Source organism: Galeopterus variegatus, unplaced genomic scaffold, assembly GCF_000696425.1.
Source record: "Galeopterus variegatus unplaced genomic scaffold, G_variegatus-3.0.2 Scaffold937, whole genome shotgun sequence".
NCBI lineage: Eukaryota > Metazoa > Chordata > Mammalia > Dermoptera > Cynocephalidae > Galeopterus > Galeopterus variegatus.
Genome location: NW_007727048.1, coordinates 283,973 through 304,317, shown reverse-complemented (window position 1 = coordinate 304,317; position 20,345 = coordinate 283,973). Strand labels below are relative to the sequence as shown.

The window sequence follows — 20,345 nt, the reverse complement described above, 5'->3', positions numbered from 1 at the left end:
AGATACCACCTCACTCCAGTTAGACTGGCCATAATCAAAAAGATGGTGAATAACAAATGCTAGCAAGGGTGTGGAGAGAAGGGATCACTACTGAACTGTTGGTGGGAATGTAAATTAGTACATACACTTTGGAAAACAATTTGGAGGTTTCTCAAACAACTACAGATAGATCTTCCATATGATCCAGCAATCCCTTTTCTGGGTATATACCCAGAGGAATGGAAATCATCATGTCGAAGAGATACCTGCACTCCCATGTTTATTGCACCTCTGTTTACAATAGCCAAGATATGGAACCAACCTAAATGTCTGCCCATCAATAGATGACTGGATAAGGAAACTGTGGTATATATACTGTGGAATACTACTCTGCCATAAAAAAGAATGAAATACTCCCATTTGCAACAATATGGATGAACCTGGAGAAACTTAGGTTGAGTGAAACAAGCAAAGAACAGAGGGATAAATACCACATGTGCTCACTCATATGTGGGAGCTAAGAGAGAAAGGAAGGCAGGACAGAAAGACCACAGTAGTGCCGTGATCCAACAGAGGGAGGGGACATTCCTAGTGCTACAAATTGGAGTTGAGGAGAGAGGAGAAAGGGAGGGAGGTTGGGGGATAATTGGGAGGGGACAAAGGGTATAAAAGTAATTTCTGGTAATGGATATGCCCCCAGTATGAATCTGGCCCCCACATCATGGGCAGGAAGGGGGACAATCAGCTTTGTATCTCATGAATATTCATAGTAAATAAATAAATAAATAAAAAGTACAAGGAAAAAAACCCCCCACAAAGATATTCAAATGATTCGTAAAGAAATGCTAATTAAAACAAGTGCCATACTAATTTTCACCCATCAAACTAGCAAAAAAATTTTTTAAAAAGTCTGGGTATTTAAGCTGTTGACAAAGTTGTACAGAAACAATCTCATACAGTTTTGCAGTGTAAGTGAAATAGTATTTTAGGAGGCATTATCTATCCAAACGTTAAATTAAATATCCTCTGAAAGAGGAATTCCATTTCTGAAAATATTCCATATATATATAAAATATATAATACACGTGTAATATATACCTATGTGATATATATATACAAAAGTATATAAAGAATTAGGTTCAAGGATGTTCATTAGTAGTGTTTTTAATATTAAAATTCTGGAAGCAATCAAAATGCCCATTGATAAAGATCCAATTAAATAAAGTTTAGTCTATCCATAAAATGTACTACTAAATACAATTGACCCTTGAATAGCACAGGGGTTAGGGGTGCCGACCTCCACACAGCTGAATACCCATGTGTATAAAAAGTTGGCCCTTCATATATACAGGATCCACATCCCACATATACTGTATTTTCAATCTGCAGTTGAAAAAAATCTGAGTATAAGTAGACCCATGTAGTTCAAATCTGTGTTGTTCAAAGGTTTGCTGTACACTGACATGTGAAGATATTCAAAATATCATACGAAGTGGAAAACAGGAAGTTATAGGACAAATATATAAAATGATCCCATTTATATTAGGGAAAAAATATATAAGTATACATGAAAACATACAAAAAACTTAACTGGTCAGTGGCGCTAGTTTACAGAATGCGGAGGGGATTTTTCTTTTTCCTTTATATCCTTTCTGTTCAAATTCAATTTTAAACAATGATCATATATTATTTTTATAATTATTTTTAAGTTAATAAAATTTTAAATAAAAACTAAAATTTATTTATGATTCAAAGTATACTAGAGAAAAGATTATGTGTGACTTTCATAAGACCTGACAAAGTTTTTCAAATTATAAGGATTATATTATATACTAAATTCGGCTAATAATTCATCCAAAGAAATCCCTAGAGAAACATTGGACTATGTTAGTCCAATAGTTTACAATAGACAAAATAGATAAAAAGTGGCCTAGCTTTCTATGGACCACAGTATGTTGTTCACTTATTACCTCTGCCACTCTTTTTGTTGTGGTGAAAGATCAAATATTGCCTGAAATCAAAGAAAACATAATCAATAGCATTGTCAACTTGGCTTTACATCACAATTTTTAAAAATTTTCTTTGAGCAAGAAATATAAATTTATACAGCTGCTAAAAACAAATATTTATGATTTACATTTAATCTATACCTCAAACTATGAAATTTTAATATGATATTTTTATTCAAAAATAACAAAGAAGTTTTACTAATCACATATATTTTTCTGTTATTAGTTATCTATATGATAGGAATGGATGTTGTTGTATGGAGAGGAATGTAAAGTTGTCAATTTACAATATGTACAATATGGTATTTTAGGACTTAAAATCACTTAAATAATGCTAGCATAAAACTCAACAATTATTGAAAAAAAAAGACATACAGTTTTAAGTATAATATTCAAGCATCCAAAGCCCATATACCTGCTGGGAAAATACCATGATAAAAATCATCAATTTTTGAAATAAGTTAAAAAATACCACAGTAATTCCCAAATGTATAAATCAGCAAAGAACTCAAGAAATTTTATCTATACACCATCCTTATCAATTCAAAGTCACACTTGGCTATGTGTAAAATCAGAGAGAAACACGCAAGCTTCTCTTGGTTTTGTGGCAGTAGCCACAACTTAAATTTGCAACAAAATGTACACTTTTGATTTTTATAAAGCCATCTCATAGCAAAACATATTAACTCTACTTCAAAAATTATAAACATTAGTAACTACTGCTTCACAATCAGGCCCTAACCTACTTCTTTCCACCCTACAAATCTTTTCTTTCTAATCAAAGTGAAGTATACTTCATACTACCAAAGAGTTCTACTTCTGCAACTTTGGTAATTAAATTATATCAATCTGGAACCTTCCTCACCTGTAACTATGAACTTCATGTCTATCTAAATTTTATACAACCATATGCTCCAAATTAAACTACCCCATCTTTCTGATGTTTGCTTTTGATTACTCCTCCTGATGAACTTATCTGTAGCATGCTTACATGATATCTGAAATTCCATAGTATCTGAAATTGTAACCTCATAAAAAAAATCACTATAAAATAAACTTTTTGACTGGAGAAACAGGTCATTAAATAGAGGTTCAGAGTGGCAGTTACCACTTCTGGAGAAATTTCTATTAAAAAAATTTATATCAAAAGGCACATATATCTTTTAGGTTGTTTTTGGTTTTGGCAGCTGGCCAATAAGGGGATCAGAATGCTTGACCGTGCTGTTATAACACTGCACTCTAACTAACTGAGCTAAGCAGCCGGCTCTATTTTGTTGCTGTAAACTAAAAATAATTCAGTAATCAAAACTGGCCAAGGGCTTACTTTTTTTCCTTAAAGCCCACATATTCAGTTATTTCTACTCCTCCTCCATCCCTTTAGTCTTCATTTTGCAATTGTCCTTAAAGAAGAGTTCACAACTGCCAATTATAAACAAAAAAACTCAAGAATGCATGTGTAAACCTAAGTACCACAATGCCAACAGAGCAGTGAGCAACTCAGAGTAGCTAGGAGTTCCATGCTTATTCTCAAAACCTTCTTTAGGGCTAGTTTTGATCATGACTGATTATCACCGTACCTGCCTCTGTAATGTGATGGTGTTTTTTGATAAATCAGTTATGTTATACACAGCTGATGCTTGAAGATATTAGAGGAATATCAGCATTTCACAAGCTTTGGGAGAAGTACAAAGGAGGGAGAAATAGTAAATGTCTATGAAATTTCTCCTCTTAAGAAGATACTGCTTTATTCCTTATTATAAAAGAAAATAGCTCAAATATTTTTAAAGACTTAAATTTGGTAAAATAGAATACAAATAGAACATGAGTTTCCATATCATTAGAAAAAAAACAAGAAAATTTCATCACTATAGTAACTATAAGAAAAGAGAAATGGAAACCATTAGAAAGCATTAACAAAAAATATAAAATATGAGTAAGTTTATAAAACAGACTTTAGAGGCTTATCCAAAATGTTAACCATGGCTATCTCAAGACTTTGGTATTAGATATCACTTTTTCCCCCTAAATTTTTTTTACAAAGAATACGGATGACTTTTGAAATAACAAAAAATTTCTATTAAAAACTAGCTCAGGCCAAACTAAAAGAAATATCAAAACTGCCTTTAAGGGTTCAATTTCTTAAAGCGTATACTTCAAAACCATGTGAATGAAACTTACTGGTTCATAAACTAGACCGTCTGCAGATGCAACCATTGTTTCTGCTAAATCCAATACATCTGCTCCAACATCTGCATAAAAAGAAATTAGAAGTTTTACATTCCATGCTCAAAGCCAAACTATATCTGATATAAACAAATTAAGACAAGTAACAAAAACTCACAAAGTATGTAGAATCACTTTCCTATACTGCTTATTTGTTCAAAAGTTAAGATAATTGCATTACATAGCTTCAGTGGAGATTAAATTAATTTCCAAAATTTAATAAATTCTTGAACTGCTTCTTGCTCAGTAAAAAAGATGACTCTGAATCCCATGGTAAAAAGCATAAACTTTACTTAATTGAAGAGCTTTGCAAAAGTTGGCAAGAACCTAAACATAAGTACTAAATGGCTGAACAAAATATTAATTACAAGAATTATTTTTAGAGATTAAAAGAAATCTTAAGGCAAAGCTACTGATGCATTTTTAAAAATCAAAAATAGGAAATTTTATTCTGAAAAGCTAAAATTTTAATGGTATTCAGACATTCAAAATAAGGCAAAATATGATATAAGCAGTATTAACACCAACTTGAAGTTTATATATAAAGTATTTCTTTATTTATTAAAACCACTAACAGAAGTAAAAATAAACAGAATAGGGAAAAATATTCCAGGTTTTTCTGAGATGAAATCTACCAGAAACTAATGTCCTTAATTGGGTAGAATAATTTCACACTTTAAAAAGTTTTGTCTGAAATAATGAGTTCTTGGTCTCTGCTTTTCAAGCAGTCAAAAGATATTTCTCATGTAAAAGTATCCTCATTTTTGAGAGAAATACTAATTCAAACATTATCTATTTGGCATATTAAGGTTTTTCTAATTCTACCAGTACAATCAAGTGAAGCCAGTAAAGAAAACAAAAAAGGATAACTTATCACTCACTATAAGTTAAAAGAATTGGATCTGTATTTTAAAATGTAATTGTAAAAGCAAAGGGCAGTAAACTGAAACAGTGAATGTTTGTGGAACAGGGTTGTAAAAACTCATATGCTAAACAAGAAAGAAAAAAATATACCAAAACTAAAACTCTGATACATAAAAATTTCCTCTAATTTTCTTTTTTTTTAAAAATTATACTAATGGGAAATTTAAGTCTCTTCTTTTTATGCAGAAGAAATTTGAAGAATACAAGCTGAGGGCCGGCCCGGTGGCGCACTGCTACAGTGCGCCGCTTGGGAAGCGTGGCGGCGCTCCCGCCGAGGGTTCGGATCCCACATACAGACCGGTTCCCGCTCACTGGCTGAGCGAGGGGCGGGCACAGCACCGAGGGTTGCGATCCCGTTGCCGGTCCCGGTCCGGTACAGGCGCGACACTGAGGGTTGCGATCCGTTGCCGGACACCAAAAAGGAAAAAAAAAAAAAAAAGAATACAAGCTAAAAGGTAAAACAATTTACGTTATTAAATAACACCACAGTAAAATTTAAAAATATTATAAAAGAAAGATAAAATACAACCAGTGGTTTTTACTTTTTATTGGCAATTGTTTGAACAATAAACTACACAGAGTCATCAAGTTGAAGGTGTACTTACACTGACACTTCATGGCAACAGTAATATCTATATTGATTCTCAATTTGCTAAAAAGACAAAAGGTAAACATTAGTACTTATCAATTAATAAAAAAATGAGAAATAGAAATCAATTGATCTATGAAAAACTTGCATTTCAAGGAGAATAAAATATGACAATTAGAACTTCGACTGGATTTCCAAAACAAGGGCATTTTAAAAGTAAAAGTTCTTTTTTGTAATTATTCCAAAGCCTTTGTGATTTCACAGGTTTTTAACACAGTATCCTTTAATTTAATAATGGCAATTCTACAATCAATAACTTCAAGCAACTCAGAAAAAAGTCTTAATCTCTATTTACATAAACTTTAGACAGAATATTCCTTTAGGAATGTAAAACTTTGAAAATCAAGAATTAGGAATTATACATCTTACTCCTCTGTTTATCAAGCAAATACCCTACATTAGTCATTATGCTAGATGCCCTACAAATATTAACTTCTTTATTCTATATCATGGAGCTATAAAATGGAAGACTTCACAGTTTTTCAAGTAAACCACTAGGGTTCAGACCAGTGTAAATAAATGCCTGGCTTAAGATCATATAACCCCATTTGTTTATTTTTTCTTTTGTTGCCTGTGCTTTTGGGGTCATATTCATAAAATCTTTGCCCAGTCCTACATTCTGAAGTGTTTCCACTATGTTTTCTTTTAGGAGTTTTATAGTGTCTGGTCTCATATTTAAGTCTTTAATCCATTCAGAGTTGATTTGGCTATATGTTGAGAGGTATGGGTCTAGTTTCACTTTTCTACAGAAGACTTCCAGTGTTCCCAGCACCATTCATTGAAGAGGCAGTCTTTTCCCCAATGTGTGTTCTTGTTGCCTTTGTCAAAGATCAGTTGGCTGTAAGTATGTGGGTTGATTTCTAGGTTCTCTATTCTGTCCCATTGGTCTGAGTGTCTGTTTTTATGCCAGTACCATGCTGTTTTGGTTACTATAGCTTTGCAATATAGTTTGAAGTCAGGGAAAAGCCTCTGCACAGCAAAAGAAACAATTAACAGGTGAAAAGAAAACCTCCAGAATGGGAGAAAATACTTGCAAACCATGCATCCAACAAAGTATTAATATCTAGAATATACAAGAACTCAGACAATTCAACCAACAGTAAGAACACAAGTAACCCAATTAAAAAATGAGCAAAGGAGCTAACAGACATTTCTCATATGAAGATATACAAATGGCCAACAGACACATGAAAAAATGCTCAACATCACTCAGCATCACGGAAACGCAAATCAAAACCACACTGAGATATCATCTCAGTCCAGTTAAGCTGGCTGTTATAAAAAAGACAGAATAACAAACACTGGTGAGGATGTGAAGAAGGGGAACCCTTCTACACTGTTGGTGGGACTGTACATTACTGCAGCCATTATGGAAAACTGCACAGAGGTTCCTCAAACAAATACAACTGCCATATGACCCAGCAATCCCACTACTCAGTATATACCCAAAGGAATGGAAATCAGCATGTCTAAGGAATACCTGCGCTCCCATGTTTATTGCAGCTCTACTTACAATAGCCAAGAATTGCAATCAACCTAAATGTCCATTGACAGATGACTGGTTAGGGATAATGTGGTATATATAGTCAATGGAATACTATTCTGCCATAAAAAAGAATGAAATTCTGCCTTTCACAGCAACATGGATAAACTTACAGAAAATTATGTCAAGTGAAATAAGCCAGGCACAGAAAGAGATATACCACATGTCCTCCCTCATAAGTGGGAGCTAAAATTAAAAAAAAGAAACAAACAAACAAATATAATAATACATTAAACTTTCAGAAAAAGACAGAAAAGAACCATGGTTATTAGAGGTGGGAAAGGGGGAAACAGAAGAGGGTTGGCGAGAAACTAGTTAAGGGTCACAAACATTGATTACATTTTGTAAACATGAGTATATTAGTTATCCTGATTTGATGACCACATATTTTACACATGTATTGATATTTGATGCTGTAAACATATATAATCAATTATCTTTCAATAAGAAAACTGTCAAAAAAAAAAAAAAGATCACATAACCATTCAAGTTGGCGTATTGGAAACTAGGTCTGTGTTACTCAGGATAAATGCAACCAACCTACCAGAAAAAAATCACCTGATGGCTCAAGTTTTGTATCACCTTTTAAAAATGCTCTACCAATGCTTTATTTTGAAATGATTAGTTCAAATCAAATTTTCAAATACCACAAGTAATTAAGAATTGTGAATAAAAGAATAGGTACAATCAAATTCAGTCCTGTGCTTTCTATAAAAACTTTTCTAACTGTAATAATTTTCAGCTGATTTCAATAGGAATTACAAATTTTTAGAGCTTCACAGTCTTAAAGTTGTCTAGAGTTCACACTGTGTTCCAAATAACCCTGAGGTTTAGGCTTATGAGATGCTGTAGGAACCAGAGGAGGAGGCCAAGCAGACAATCTTCTGGGCATCCCCACCATGCTTATGTGATGAACTATGTAAGACTTCATTTGCAAAAAATAGAAAGTGTTTCATTGGTAGTAAAAACAAATAAAAAAGAACAACAAATTCCTTGAAAACTAATGGTATCTAAAATAATACTCAAATTACAGATGAAGAAACTGGGGCTCAAAAGAAATCAGCTGTGTGACTTGCCCAGGGTTACACAGCAATTTACAAATGTTGACTTATTTAATTCTCATAAACTCCATGAGGAAGATACTATAATTATTATACCTATTTTACAGAAAAGGAAACTAAAGCACACACAGATTTGGTAAATTCCCTAAAGTCATGTAGCTAGTAAATGGCAGAGCCAGGATTGGAAAGGAGAATTAAATGTGTCTCCTTATTTAATGCAGTCTTAACCTATTATCTTCAATCCATTAAAAAGTCCAAATAATGAAATGAATAAATGTAAAATATATTTTGTCATCTAATCAAGGTACTATATTTTCAAAGGTTTAAAAGTGATATATTTACATAAAAATTTAGGTTAGATATAATTTATAGAAATCAAGTTATAAGTATATAAAATGTATCTTTAGACAATTTATTTTCTATCACACACAGAACACTAAGATATTTCAAAGTCTAAGGAGTAAACAGTTTCAAACATTAAACAATTTCTACCATTATCCACATCTAAGGAAATTCATGTTCTCCTTACCTTTTAAACAAGTGCATATTAACTCAGAGAACCTTAGTTCTATAATTTAACCAGTATTTAAATGATTCTAAAATGTTTTATCTAATGCATGCAATTAGTGAGAATTTCTCAGGACTATTTCTCCAGAATTAAATAAACCAAACATAAAAGGTTAGGTTTTTTGTTTTTTTTTTTAAAGGCATGCTATTTTAAAAACAATTTGAATCTAAAGGTATTTTAAGAAATAAAACATAGTTACCTAGAAAAATCTTTGTCTACTTCATATTCATATTTCATCCATGTATCTTGATATACTGAGAATTCCATTATGGTTAATAAAGCCATAGTAGTAAATGCTATAAGAGAAACTGAGAAATCCAACAACAACGACAACAACAAACAATTAAAATAATAAGAAAAGGTAAACAACAGGAAACTATTAAAATTAGCAAAAAAAAAAAAAAAAAAAAGTCTAATATGATTGCCAATTGAATGAATACCATAAAAGGTTTTTCCTCAAAATGTTCATTATATATTTTTTTCTAAAACAGCTAAAAAAATGAAGAGTTATGAGCACAAATATGAACACAAACATTTGCACTATTCAGAAAGCATTTTATTTCTTCAATTTTAAGGGCATCTCTCACTAAATAGATTTGCCAAAATTTTACAAGACACAAAATTTTTACTTTGTTATAGCCGTGGCACAGATATGATAAAGGATGAAAGTAGGTATGCTTTACAGTAGTACAAATTTTAAAATATTCTCATTATTAAAAATGCATCCATAGCTATAGCCCAATTTAAAACAAGTAAAAAGTAGCCTGATTTCTCAGATCCTGAGAAGACACAATAATCTGTGTGCCAGAAAATCAAATAATATCTCCCAAGTCTCTAATCAAACTCTGTTCTGTTTTGCAATCTCATAAAAAAATCACTTTGTTTACAAAATCAAGTAAAAGATATGACAGAAAGGAAAGAGCTATCATATATTACGGCAAAACACACTGAAAATGGGTCGTATAACAGGAACTTGCGTTATTTTCATTAACAGAACTTATTAACAAGCAATTACAAACAGTAAACAACTTATTACACATTTTATGAAATAAAATGTCAATCCTATGTGTGAAGTGCTATTTAATTAGCTCTTCATGGGGAAATAAATAATAGTAAATATTGTTGTAATCATTTATTTTTCTTATATATTTCATTATTTATTTATTTTATTTAACAAATACTTTTACCTGTACCAGGCACTGCTCTAAGCATTTTATAAATATTAATTTATTTAACTGATACAGTAACCCTGGAAAGTAAATATTAATATTATCCCTATTTCATGAAAGAAGAAACTAAGGCACAGACAGATCTGAGTAACTTCCTCAAGGTCATATAGTTATAAAGGGGCAGAGGTGGGATTAGAATCCAGACAGTCTGGTTCCAAAGTTTAAGCCCTTAACCATTACCCCATGCTGTCTCTCGACAGTAATGTGAAATTTTAAGAATATTTTATAATGCCTATACTCACTTACTCTTAACCAAAATAGGAATGAGGCAGTTTCAAGATCATTAAATAACTTCCTCCAACTTCAATTCCATTTATACATAAAAATCTTTTTAATGTAATTATACGTAACTGAAGAGCACCAAAGCAGCAGAATTGGGATTAATTTGTTCACTGACGTTTTCATAAATTCTGCTAAATGCCCAGGTGGCACTGGGTTGGAAGCTATAGAGAATATAAAGAAGAATAAAATTAGAGCAAACAGTGTGACATGAAGACAGACAGATCAATTACAAAATTACTGCACAATTCATTGATGAGTTCTTCCTCGTGGCTACATTTCTTTGTGTTGTTGATTTAGATTACTCAGAAATTGCAGTTAGTGAAGAAGTTTTAATTTGAATTGATAGTCACCTGTACCCCCACTGGCTGAAGTCTCCACATAGCTGTCAGGAACCTTTGGAAAGGCATCCAACTCCTTCACCAAATTTAAAGTTTTTTTCCGATTCAGCCGCCTCATCTTCAGGAAAACCTTCCTCTTCCTTCATATAGTCATGCTAAGGAATAAATAAATCAATGAATAAATGAATCCTCTAAAGAGATAAAAGATTTATTTTAGGATAACTGACAAATATCCTTAGAACAACTTAGCACTCTCATCCCTCCTTGAGATAAAAAACATCAATATTTATCCACGGCACTACCTTTTCCCTACTTCCACCCTGACAAATACTACTTAAGAAAGGTAATTTACACATGCAAACTCATTAAATAGCCAAAAAAATTAGAAAATAAAAAGTAAAAAGTAATTCAATCACATTCATTTCATAATATTTAAATATACAAATTAGAATAAGAAACACTTGTTTCTCCACAAATACATAAAAATAATACATTCCCAGTAATGGATGACAATGAAGTAATGACTGCTTACTATCCCTTTTTGATCAGTATGCCAACTATATCTAAAATATGTTTATAAAGCCAAACAAATGATAGCTCAATTCTCAGATATTTATATAATTTTATAAGACTGATTAATAAATAATACAGTAAGTGATACTATAAAGAATTCCCAGAAATCAAAGTTGTGTTAATAAAATCAACACATAATAGCAGAATAAATCAGATGGTTACAGAAGTCACTACAAGAAAAAGAAAGCAGACAGATCTTGGCAATAATACCTAATGGGTAGGATTAATATGGAAAAAATATGCCACAGAAAGGTCATTCATGGAGAAAAAGAAGAGTCAGAGAAATAAAAACTGGCAGTAATCCTAAACACTGTCTAAAAAAGAAAGGCCCTGACCAAGATACTACTAATCAGTTCACGAGGGAGCTACTGCCCTAAAGTGAAGTTAAAAGCATTAATAGACTGATTTCATTTGCCATTAAAAACATCTAACTAACTTCCCTTGCTGATTCCATGCTCAGAAAGTGGCCTTCAGTACATGGTTTTCCAAATAAAATAGATGATGTAGACAAAACAGATGACAGTTTCAGACCTCCATGTCAATTATAAAACTGTTATTCTCATTTGTAAATTAAGCTTGTGAGTGTCTATTAGGCATAAGCCATGCTCTCCGAAGTTTGTTCAGCTCTGAGAACATAACCAAATTTATTTTCTGTACCTGTTTAGTGGTAACTGCACCAAAATTAACCCTTCTTCAATTCTGATTAGTTAAATATTAAATATACTCATAACTCTTATCTTTAAAACAAAACAAACTTTTCCTTAAACTCAAGTCCAACTCAACTATAGATCTCTAGCGAAACTTATAGCCTAACTTAAAAGAATGAGTTGCCCCATTCATCCATTGTGACTACTTCCTCACTCCAATCTAACCTCTTAACCATACTTGTTCTCAGCGAGGTCATTAACAACTTTCTTAGCATTAAATCCAATGGACACTTCTTAGTCCTTATCTAATTTCACCTGAGAAAATACATTGTTTATCACTTATTTTTTCTTCTTGAAACAGTCCCTTACCTATAGTATAGTGATACTATACTCCTGATTTTCATGATAGCTCTAATATCCTCTTTGGCTTACTTTCCAGATTCATCTTCCTTTCAGATCCTGCCCTAAGTCCTCCTCCCAATCTCTACAGTGATCTCCCATTCCTTCAATTTTCATCTAGACTTTGACTCCTCCAAAATCTTTATTTCCAGCCCAAATCTTTCTTCAGACATATGTCTCCTTGCCTTTTTATTACGTTTTCGTTTGAACATTCTGAAGACAATTCAGACTCAACAAGTCCAAAAATGAATACTTCACCTGATCAAAACCGTTCCTTCTCCTGTATCCTCTATCTTAGTTAATGATAACAACATGCACCCAACTGCATAAACCAGAAACATGGGTTACATCCTTAGACTTATGTTCTTCCTTAAATTTCTCTCAAATCTATCTGTCCTCTCTTCTTCAAGTTCACTGAGGAGTTCCTTAAAAAGGTAAAGATGATTGAGAAATATGATAAAATATGACAGGCCCTCGTCCCAACTACTAAACCTATCACTGCATTGTTTCAACAACCTCTAATCTTCAACCCTTCAACTCATTCTCCATACTACAACAAATTATTTTTTTCATATATAAATCTCATCATATAACATTTCTTTTTAAAATCTTTGAATAAATTTCCATTGCACTTAGAGTCTGGACTCGTATCCTAATAAAGGCCTTCAAAAACCAGTTCCTACCTACCTCTCTTCAAACCCAGTCCCTGGCAGTCTAAGTTACAGCCACATTAAATCACTTTCAATTCCTTAAATATGCCATTCTCCCTGCCAAAACTATACTTTCTCCCCCCACCCTCCAACTCCTACTCACTCATTAAGGCCCAGTTTACTTATCTCTCCAAGTAAGGGGAAAAAACCTTCCATGACCCCTCCAAATCTATGTGCTCATAGAACACCAAACCTTTATCACACTATTTCTAATTGCTTGTTTCATTTTCTGTTTTCTCCACTGGATTGTTTGGGCAGGAACCACCTCTAACTTGACCTTTGTGTCTCCGATGCCTGGCAGAACAAGCATTCAGTAAATATTTATTAAGGAATGGAAAGTAGTAAAGAAATTTCCATAGTAGCACAGCTTTCAAATCACAATAAAGTATATATTTACTTACTTAGGTATATTTACTTATATTTTTATATATTTACTTACCTAAGTAAATATATAAAAATATAAGATCCACAAAGAGGAGGATTTTTCTGTTTTGTTCACTACAGTATTCTCAGTACCTACAACAGTGGTTATCAAATAGTCAGTAGAGCATTGTTGAACAAATGAATAAAATAGTGAATTCTACTTCCAAAACTTTCTATAATATTATATTTTTATAACAAGCCTTATAAATGCTTTCTTTTAAATTATATGTAAAGTATATATAACTAGAAAGATATGGCAAGTAGCTAGTTTTACAACCCCCTTAATACAAACAACGTATTCAGCACTCCTCCCTTAAAAGTCTAGCTAATATATCTCCCTTGGCTACCTTCCAGTCTCTAACTTCATTCCTATTTTCCAATATTGTTATTCTAGAATAGAGCACCTTGCCACTCTGCCACTCTTTCTGTTCCATTCCTGTAAACTCTGCACTAACCTACCTCCAAGAAATTCATTCCATCCTTAATACTTGCAACTGCACTCTATAAAGCCACTGTTCTGACATAAACAAGTTATCCAATAACTTCTAGTTTTTCAGAAAGCAATCCTTCTATCTGTTCTCGTCATGAAACCTGACTTTCTCCTGCTGGTAATTCCCTTCCAATACTTACATCATTTCTGAGACCCACAAGGTAACGAAGTATCATTTTTTATCACATTTCTCAATCATCTTTACCTTTTTAAGTCTACCTTCCCCTAATAATAACAATAATTAACACAAATACTACATAGTTAGAATTACAGCTAATTTTCATGCCTTGTGCTAGGAATTATTCAAAGCACTTTATATATTCATTCATTTAATTCTCTAAATGGCTCTACGAAGCAGATATTATTTTTATTCCCATTTATAGATGAGGAAATGAGGTGCAGAACAGTCAAATAATTTCCCCAGGCCTACACAGCAGACGGTAGAACTTGGATTTGAACATAAGCAGCTTGGCTTTTGTTCACTGAGTTTATGTTCTAAAACACAGTGTACACTGACTCTCACTTCAGTAGTTGCTGCCATCTTCCACTAACATCTGGATATATTTATAATGTCTGTAATTATTCCAGCACCTGGAGCATTCAATATGCTTCTCTTCTTCCCCATTCCATCATCATCCTTTGGAACTCATGATTCCATGGCATTCATCCTATGGCATTCCTTCACAATAAAACCCTTTTACCATGTAAGCTTAACAGTTCTTCTATTCCAGTGACCTCCATCTTAATTTTATGCAAAGCCACTGACAAGCAAGGCCCTGTTTTGGCTCCTCTCAACTCTTAAAACTATTCCATCTCTAAACTCCAAAACATCCTTTTCCTCTCTCAATGGAACTAACTATCCTTCAAGCTCTTTCTTGACCAGGACAGATCTGCTCTTCATTTTCACTAGTGCTCTCATTCCCTTGGAATCCTACCAGTTACCAATTCCACTGCTCCCATTCTATTTGCCTGTCTAGCTTGGTCAGCCATTCTCAAAAATGCATTTAGAAATACCCTAGATCGGGCCGGCCCGGTGGCTCACTGCTACAGTGCGCCGCTTAGGAGCGCGGTGGCGCTCCCGCTGAGGGTTCGGATCCCACATACAGACTGGCCACTCACTGGCTGAGCGAGGTGCGGGCACGACACTGAGGGTTGAGATCCCGTTGTCGGTCCCAGTCCAGTATGGGCGCGACACTGAGGGTTGCGATCCGTAGCAGGTCACGAAAAAAGACAAAAAGGAAAAAAAAAAAAAGAAATACCCTAGATCAATGCTTCACAGAAATCATTGTCATTCTGTGACAAAATTTCCTAGTCTCTACTTAAATGAAAAAACCAAGGACAATGTAGAAAAATTTGTAAAATCTGAATTTCTTCAATTAAAAAAATCTGTCCTTTATTCTGAGATCCTTTCCTTCCTTTTTATGTGTCAAAATATCCTTTCCTTTATGAAATAATAAAAGTAGGTAAGAGGTTTTTGGGGGGGTTTTTTTGGCTTTTGTTTTGTTTCCTTATTTAGCAAAATTAAAAACCGTAACTCTAAGTCAGTCCTTAAGCTCAGCCGTTTTCCCTGTTTTTTTCCTATAGGTATACAAGTGTACTTTAAAAAGTTTGTGAAGAAACAGAATTAAAAATAATGCTAATCTTTCCATGAACTTTCTGAAGTATCGTCATGTTTTTTGTACTAGTCCACAAAATCCAAAAATGTAGAAGCCATTACACTAGACTCCTTTGCCTACTGGCTGGTACTGCTATTCATACCTAGATAATCTCCAGTACCACATCTGTTTTCTTTGATGTCTCTCCTAAACTGTTCTGTATATTAAAAAACAAAACAAATAAAAACAAACTCAATCCAGGGAAGTTATTGATAACAGTTGAGATTGAGACAATACTTTGAAAAACTGCATAAGGAATAAGAAACCACCTCTCATGATGGAACACAAACAGACATTATCAACACTCAATGTAAGTAATGTCATAGTCTATATTTTATCACTGTATCTATTTGAATATAATATTTTATCACTGTATTTATATGAATATAATGAGGCTATCATATGCTTTGCCAAAATTACAATACAGAATTCATGAAACCTTTTTGCGGTCTGCTCAAATAAGTTTAATTACTTCTCCAAACAAAAATGGAGATATGCTACCTCCTGCTACCCAAGTTTTTATGAGTTAACTTCTATTTTTAATATATATTTAGCAACATGAGAAATATTTAATTGCTAAATATATATGACCATGTTGTTGCTTGAACTATGTCCCCAGAGAGATATGTTTAAGTCCTAATCCCCGGCATCTGTGAATGGGCCTTATTTGGAAATATGTAGGTCTTTGCAGTTGTAATTGGTTAAGATGAGATCATATTGGATCAGGGTGGCCCAAAATTTAATGACTGGTATCCTTTTAAGAAGGCCATGTGAAGACAGACAGATACATGGGGAGAATGCCATGTGAAGACACACAAACACATGGGGAGAATGCCATGTGAAGACAGAGGCAGAGATCAGAGTGACTTGCCCACAAGGAGCCACCAAGGGTTTGCCAGAAGCTAGGAAGAGGCAAGGAAGGATTCTTTCCCAGAGCCTTCAGAGGGAGCTGACACCTTGAGTTCAGACTTCTAGCCTTCAGAACTATGAGAATAAATTTCTGTTGTTTTAAGCCTCCCAGTTTATGGTAATTTGTTACAGAGCCCCAAGAAAGCAATTTAGGCCATAAAGGAGAATGAGAAAGGAGATAAAACAAATATTATTCAGGCCACTGCTGAACTTCAAAAATAAAATCTGTAATTTTAAATGTACTTAGTGATACTTCATTAGAATACTTTACAATTAAAACATTTTATAAGATTGCTTAGTTTCACTTTACAAACACTAGATATCAAAAAAAGTACTTTTTTACTTTAAAATTTGAAACTTTTACAATAGCATCATTATGTTTTAAAAGTTGTTTACCCCAATATAATTCAAGTAAGTCTCATAACCTTCTAAGAGGTAAAAAGGTTTACTTGGAAGCCAAGTAAGATGGTATAAATGTGAGTTTTGTGATCAGAAAAACCTGGATTACCCATCCAGGCAATTACCAGTTGTGTAACAAATTTGGAAAGATCAACTTTTCAGAATCCTCTCTATAATTTTATTTTTACGGGCTGGGTTGGGGTGAGGAACATAATGGCTATCTTAGTTTCTAATCAAGATAAAAATGAGACATTTAATAAATACGTTTCTAATTCTCTGAAGAAATCCAAAAATTTGTAAGACATTTGAGATTTAGATGTTAAAGTCTTTGAAGAAAGTGGGAAAGGATCTAAGTTTAATTGATAATCTCATAGAGTGAGAATCGCATAGACTGATAGAAAAAAGTCAAAAGAAAGACTGTAGAGTGATAGAACCAGAATAATTGGAAGGGCCTGGTAGCAATGTGAAGCAAGGGCAAGTATAATTCTCCTCAAAGAATGGCTTGACTATAGTAGCAAATCAATCAAAGTGTTCTAAAATAAAGTACAGAAGTGTAAGGAACATGTGAGGAAAAGGTCAGAGACACACGAAATATATTTATAATAGAATGAATGTTCTCAAAAGCAAGGAGCATTAGTTAACAAGGTACCTACAGGGGTAGAACTGACCTACACTGCAACAAAACTACATAGAGAAGCAGAAAAGAAGAATTTGTGCCTTGGTAATTAAGAAAGGATAACAGCTTAAGAAAGTAAGCAACTAGAAGATAGAGTTTAAGGACACATTAACCAAACCAAACAAAGAGGGCTTAATCAATCTGGGGGGTCAGAAATTATTCTTTTTTTTTATTTTATTTTATTTTATTTATTTATTTATTTTTGTCTTTTTTCGTGTCCGGCAACGGATCGCAACCCTCAGTGTCGTGCCCGTACTGGACCGGGACCGGCAACGGGATCGCAACCCTCGGTGTTGCTCCCATACCTCACTCAGCCAGTGAGCGGGAACTGGTCTGTATGTGGGATCCGAACCCAAGCGGCGCACTGTAGCAGTGCGCCACCGGGCCGGCCCCAGAAATTATTCTTAAAATTATCTTTAGTCTATATATATATATTTTTTTTTGTCTTTTTCCATGTCCGGCAACGGATCGCAACCCTCAGTGTTGCCCCCGTACTGGACCGGGGACCGGCAACGGGATCGCAACCCTCGGTGTTGCCCCCGCGCCTCGCTCAGCCAGTGAGCGGGAACCGGTCTGTATGTGGGATCCGAACCCTCGGGCGGGAGCGCCGCCACACTTCCCAAGCGGCGCACTTATCCAGTGTGCCACCGGGCCGGCCCATCTTTAGTCTATATTTTGACTAAGTACCAAAACGACATTTGTAACTACAGAAGTTAAAAAAATGAAAATAAAAAATAACATGAGCTAACACTAAGTGCTTACTGTATGCAAGGCATTGTTCTAAATGCTTCACGTTTTAACGTTTAATCCTCACAACCTATGAGTTAGCATTATTATTATTTCCATTTTCCTAATGAGGAAACTATGGTACAGAGAGGTTAAATAATTTGCCACTAAGACATTAAAAGGCAGAATCAGAATACTGGAAGATTATTAAATAGGACTTGTAACAGGAACGAACTGCCTAAAAGTAACTTACATTAAAAATAAATTTGCCATTCCTTGCGTTTAAATCAACAACCCCCAAAGAAAATTCTTGTTTTTTCCAAATTCTTTGTTGTCGCTGTAGTTGTTGTTCCAACAACAGACTAGACCTGATCTCCTTTGAGAGATCTTTCCAACTTGATATATTTTTCATTTGTACCATGAAGCCATTACAATACTCAGATGTGTACTAAAGTTTACTATCAAAAAGGAAAAAACTCTTCCCCTCTCTCCCCCTACCCTCCAAAAAACCAAAAAACAAAAAACACGGAATTTCTTTCTCTCTAGTTTTTCCTCTAAGTGAACTGGCAAAATTACATCTACTTAAAGATATCAATAAACAAATTAGGTAAATAACCCTAAGTCCTTCTTGAGTGAACAGGCCAGACTCATTTCTTTATCATGGCTTATACTAGATATCAATGTAACAGGCTAGGCGATTAATTTAAATACTGAACTGAACTTCAAACAATGAATAAACCCTGTTTTTAAATTTTGTTTCTGAAAGCCAGTCGCAACATTTTAACAGATATTACGTGATTTTACCCAAGTCTCGAGGGCACTGAATCCTAAACATAAAAGTTCCTGAATGCGATTTCTCAATGACCTATCAACTCCAAGGCTATTCCCTACCACAAGTTGACACGTTACCTTCGGAGGGTTTCTCGCGTTGAGAAAGTAATGACACTCAGACCTGTCTCTCCTAGCATCTCGCTCTGCCCTGCCCCTTTCTCATTTTCCGGAGCAGCGTGCAAAACTCTCCTTCGAGGCGAGGCCAAGACCTCGTTCTCTCTTAAAAAGAAAGAGAAAGCAACGTGCTGCCAAGAATGTGGTATGGGTCTGAATGGGGGTGGGGAACCAGACACCCGGGAGGACCGGGACACCGCCGGGGCTGGTCTTCACGACGCGGGACCCTTCCCGCCTGCGGGCAGGAAAAGCCACGGGGCACCGGGCACTGTGAAAAGCAATGGGACAGGGTAAGGGGCTATCGAGGAAGCACCTGAACTCCTTCGAGTTGCAAGATAGCGTAGAGGCACCCGGACCAGGGAGTGGGGTGCTGCCAGTCGCAGCGCTGCCCAGGGTCCTGCCAGTAACGCCCCCGGGGGAGGTGGAGCGGCTCCTTGGTCCACCCGCTCTCCACAGGCAAGCGATGAAGACAGGGAGCCATGCCCATGCCAGGCTCTCAGTCCCCTTAACCGCATTCACGCCCTGAGTACCCTGGAACAAATGAGGGAACAGCACCCCGCGGGGCTTCAGTATTTTACCTGGTGTTACGTTCCCAGCCTACCGCCATGTTTCACAGCAGCCCGGCTCGCCCGGACTCCAGTGGCCCCCGAAATATCGCGAGAGCAAAAGCGACTATCACCGCTGAAGACGTCAGAAGGGAGACAACGTAGAGTTCTCGCGATATTCCTTCTGCGGACGAAGCGCTGAGTGAGTCAAGAGGTGTGGTCAAGATGAAAGGGGCGTGCTTAAACGGACACGCGCTTGCAAGTGATTTTAGGGGTAAAACCGCGTGGCCAGTCCGGAGTCTGACTCCGGGAAGGGAGGGTTTACCTGCGGACTGGCACTGCGAGATCACAGAACCAATCTCAGCTCACACCATGTCGTTACTGAGAGCCTCGGGCGCAGTAATTATAATTATCACTAGCAACCCTAATGCATATCACTCTTT

The 20,345-nt window shown here is 35.0% G+C and overlaps 1 protein-coding gene across 1 annotated transcript in view; it reads right to left on the bottom strand.

Annotated features, from left to right (window-relative positions):
• The window catches only part of ERGIC2 (ERGIC and golgi 2), a 46,348-nt gene extending 26,294 nt beyond the window's left edge, over positions 1-20,054 (bottom strand). Inside the window, exons 1-6 of the mRNA XM_008573587.1 lie at positions 19,936-20,054; positions 10,818-10,960; positions 9,156-9,264; positions 5,741-5,787; positions 4,167-4,237; positions 1,950-1,990 (exon numbers count right to left, since the gene is read on the bottom strand). Coding sequence (XP_008571809.1) covers positions 1,950-1,990; positions 4,167-4,237; positions 5,741-5,787; positions 9,156-9,264; positions 10,818-10,923 — 374 coding nt within the window. The 5' untranslated portion in view covers positions 10,924-10,960; positions 19,936-20,054. The remainder of the gene's footprint in view (positions 1-1,949; positions 1,991-4,166; positions 4,238-5,740; positions 5,788-9,155; positions 9,265-10,817; positions 10,961-19,935) is intronic.
• Between the last annotated feature and the right edge of the window lie 291 nt (positions 20,055-20,345).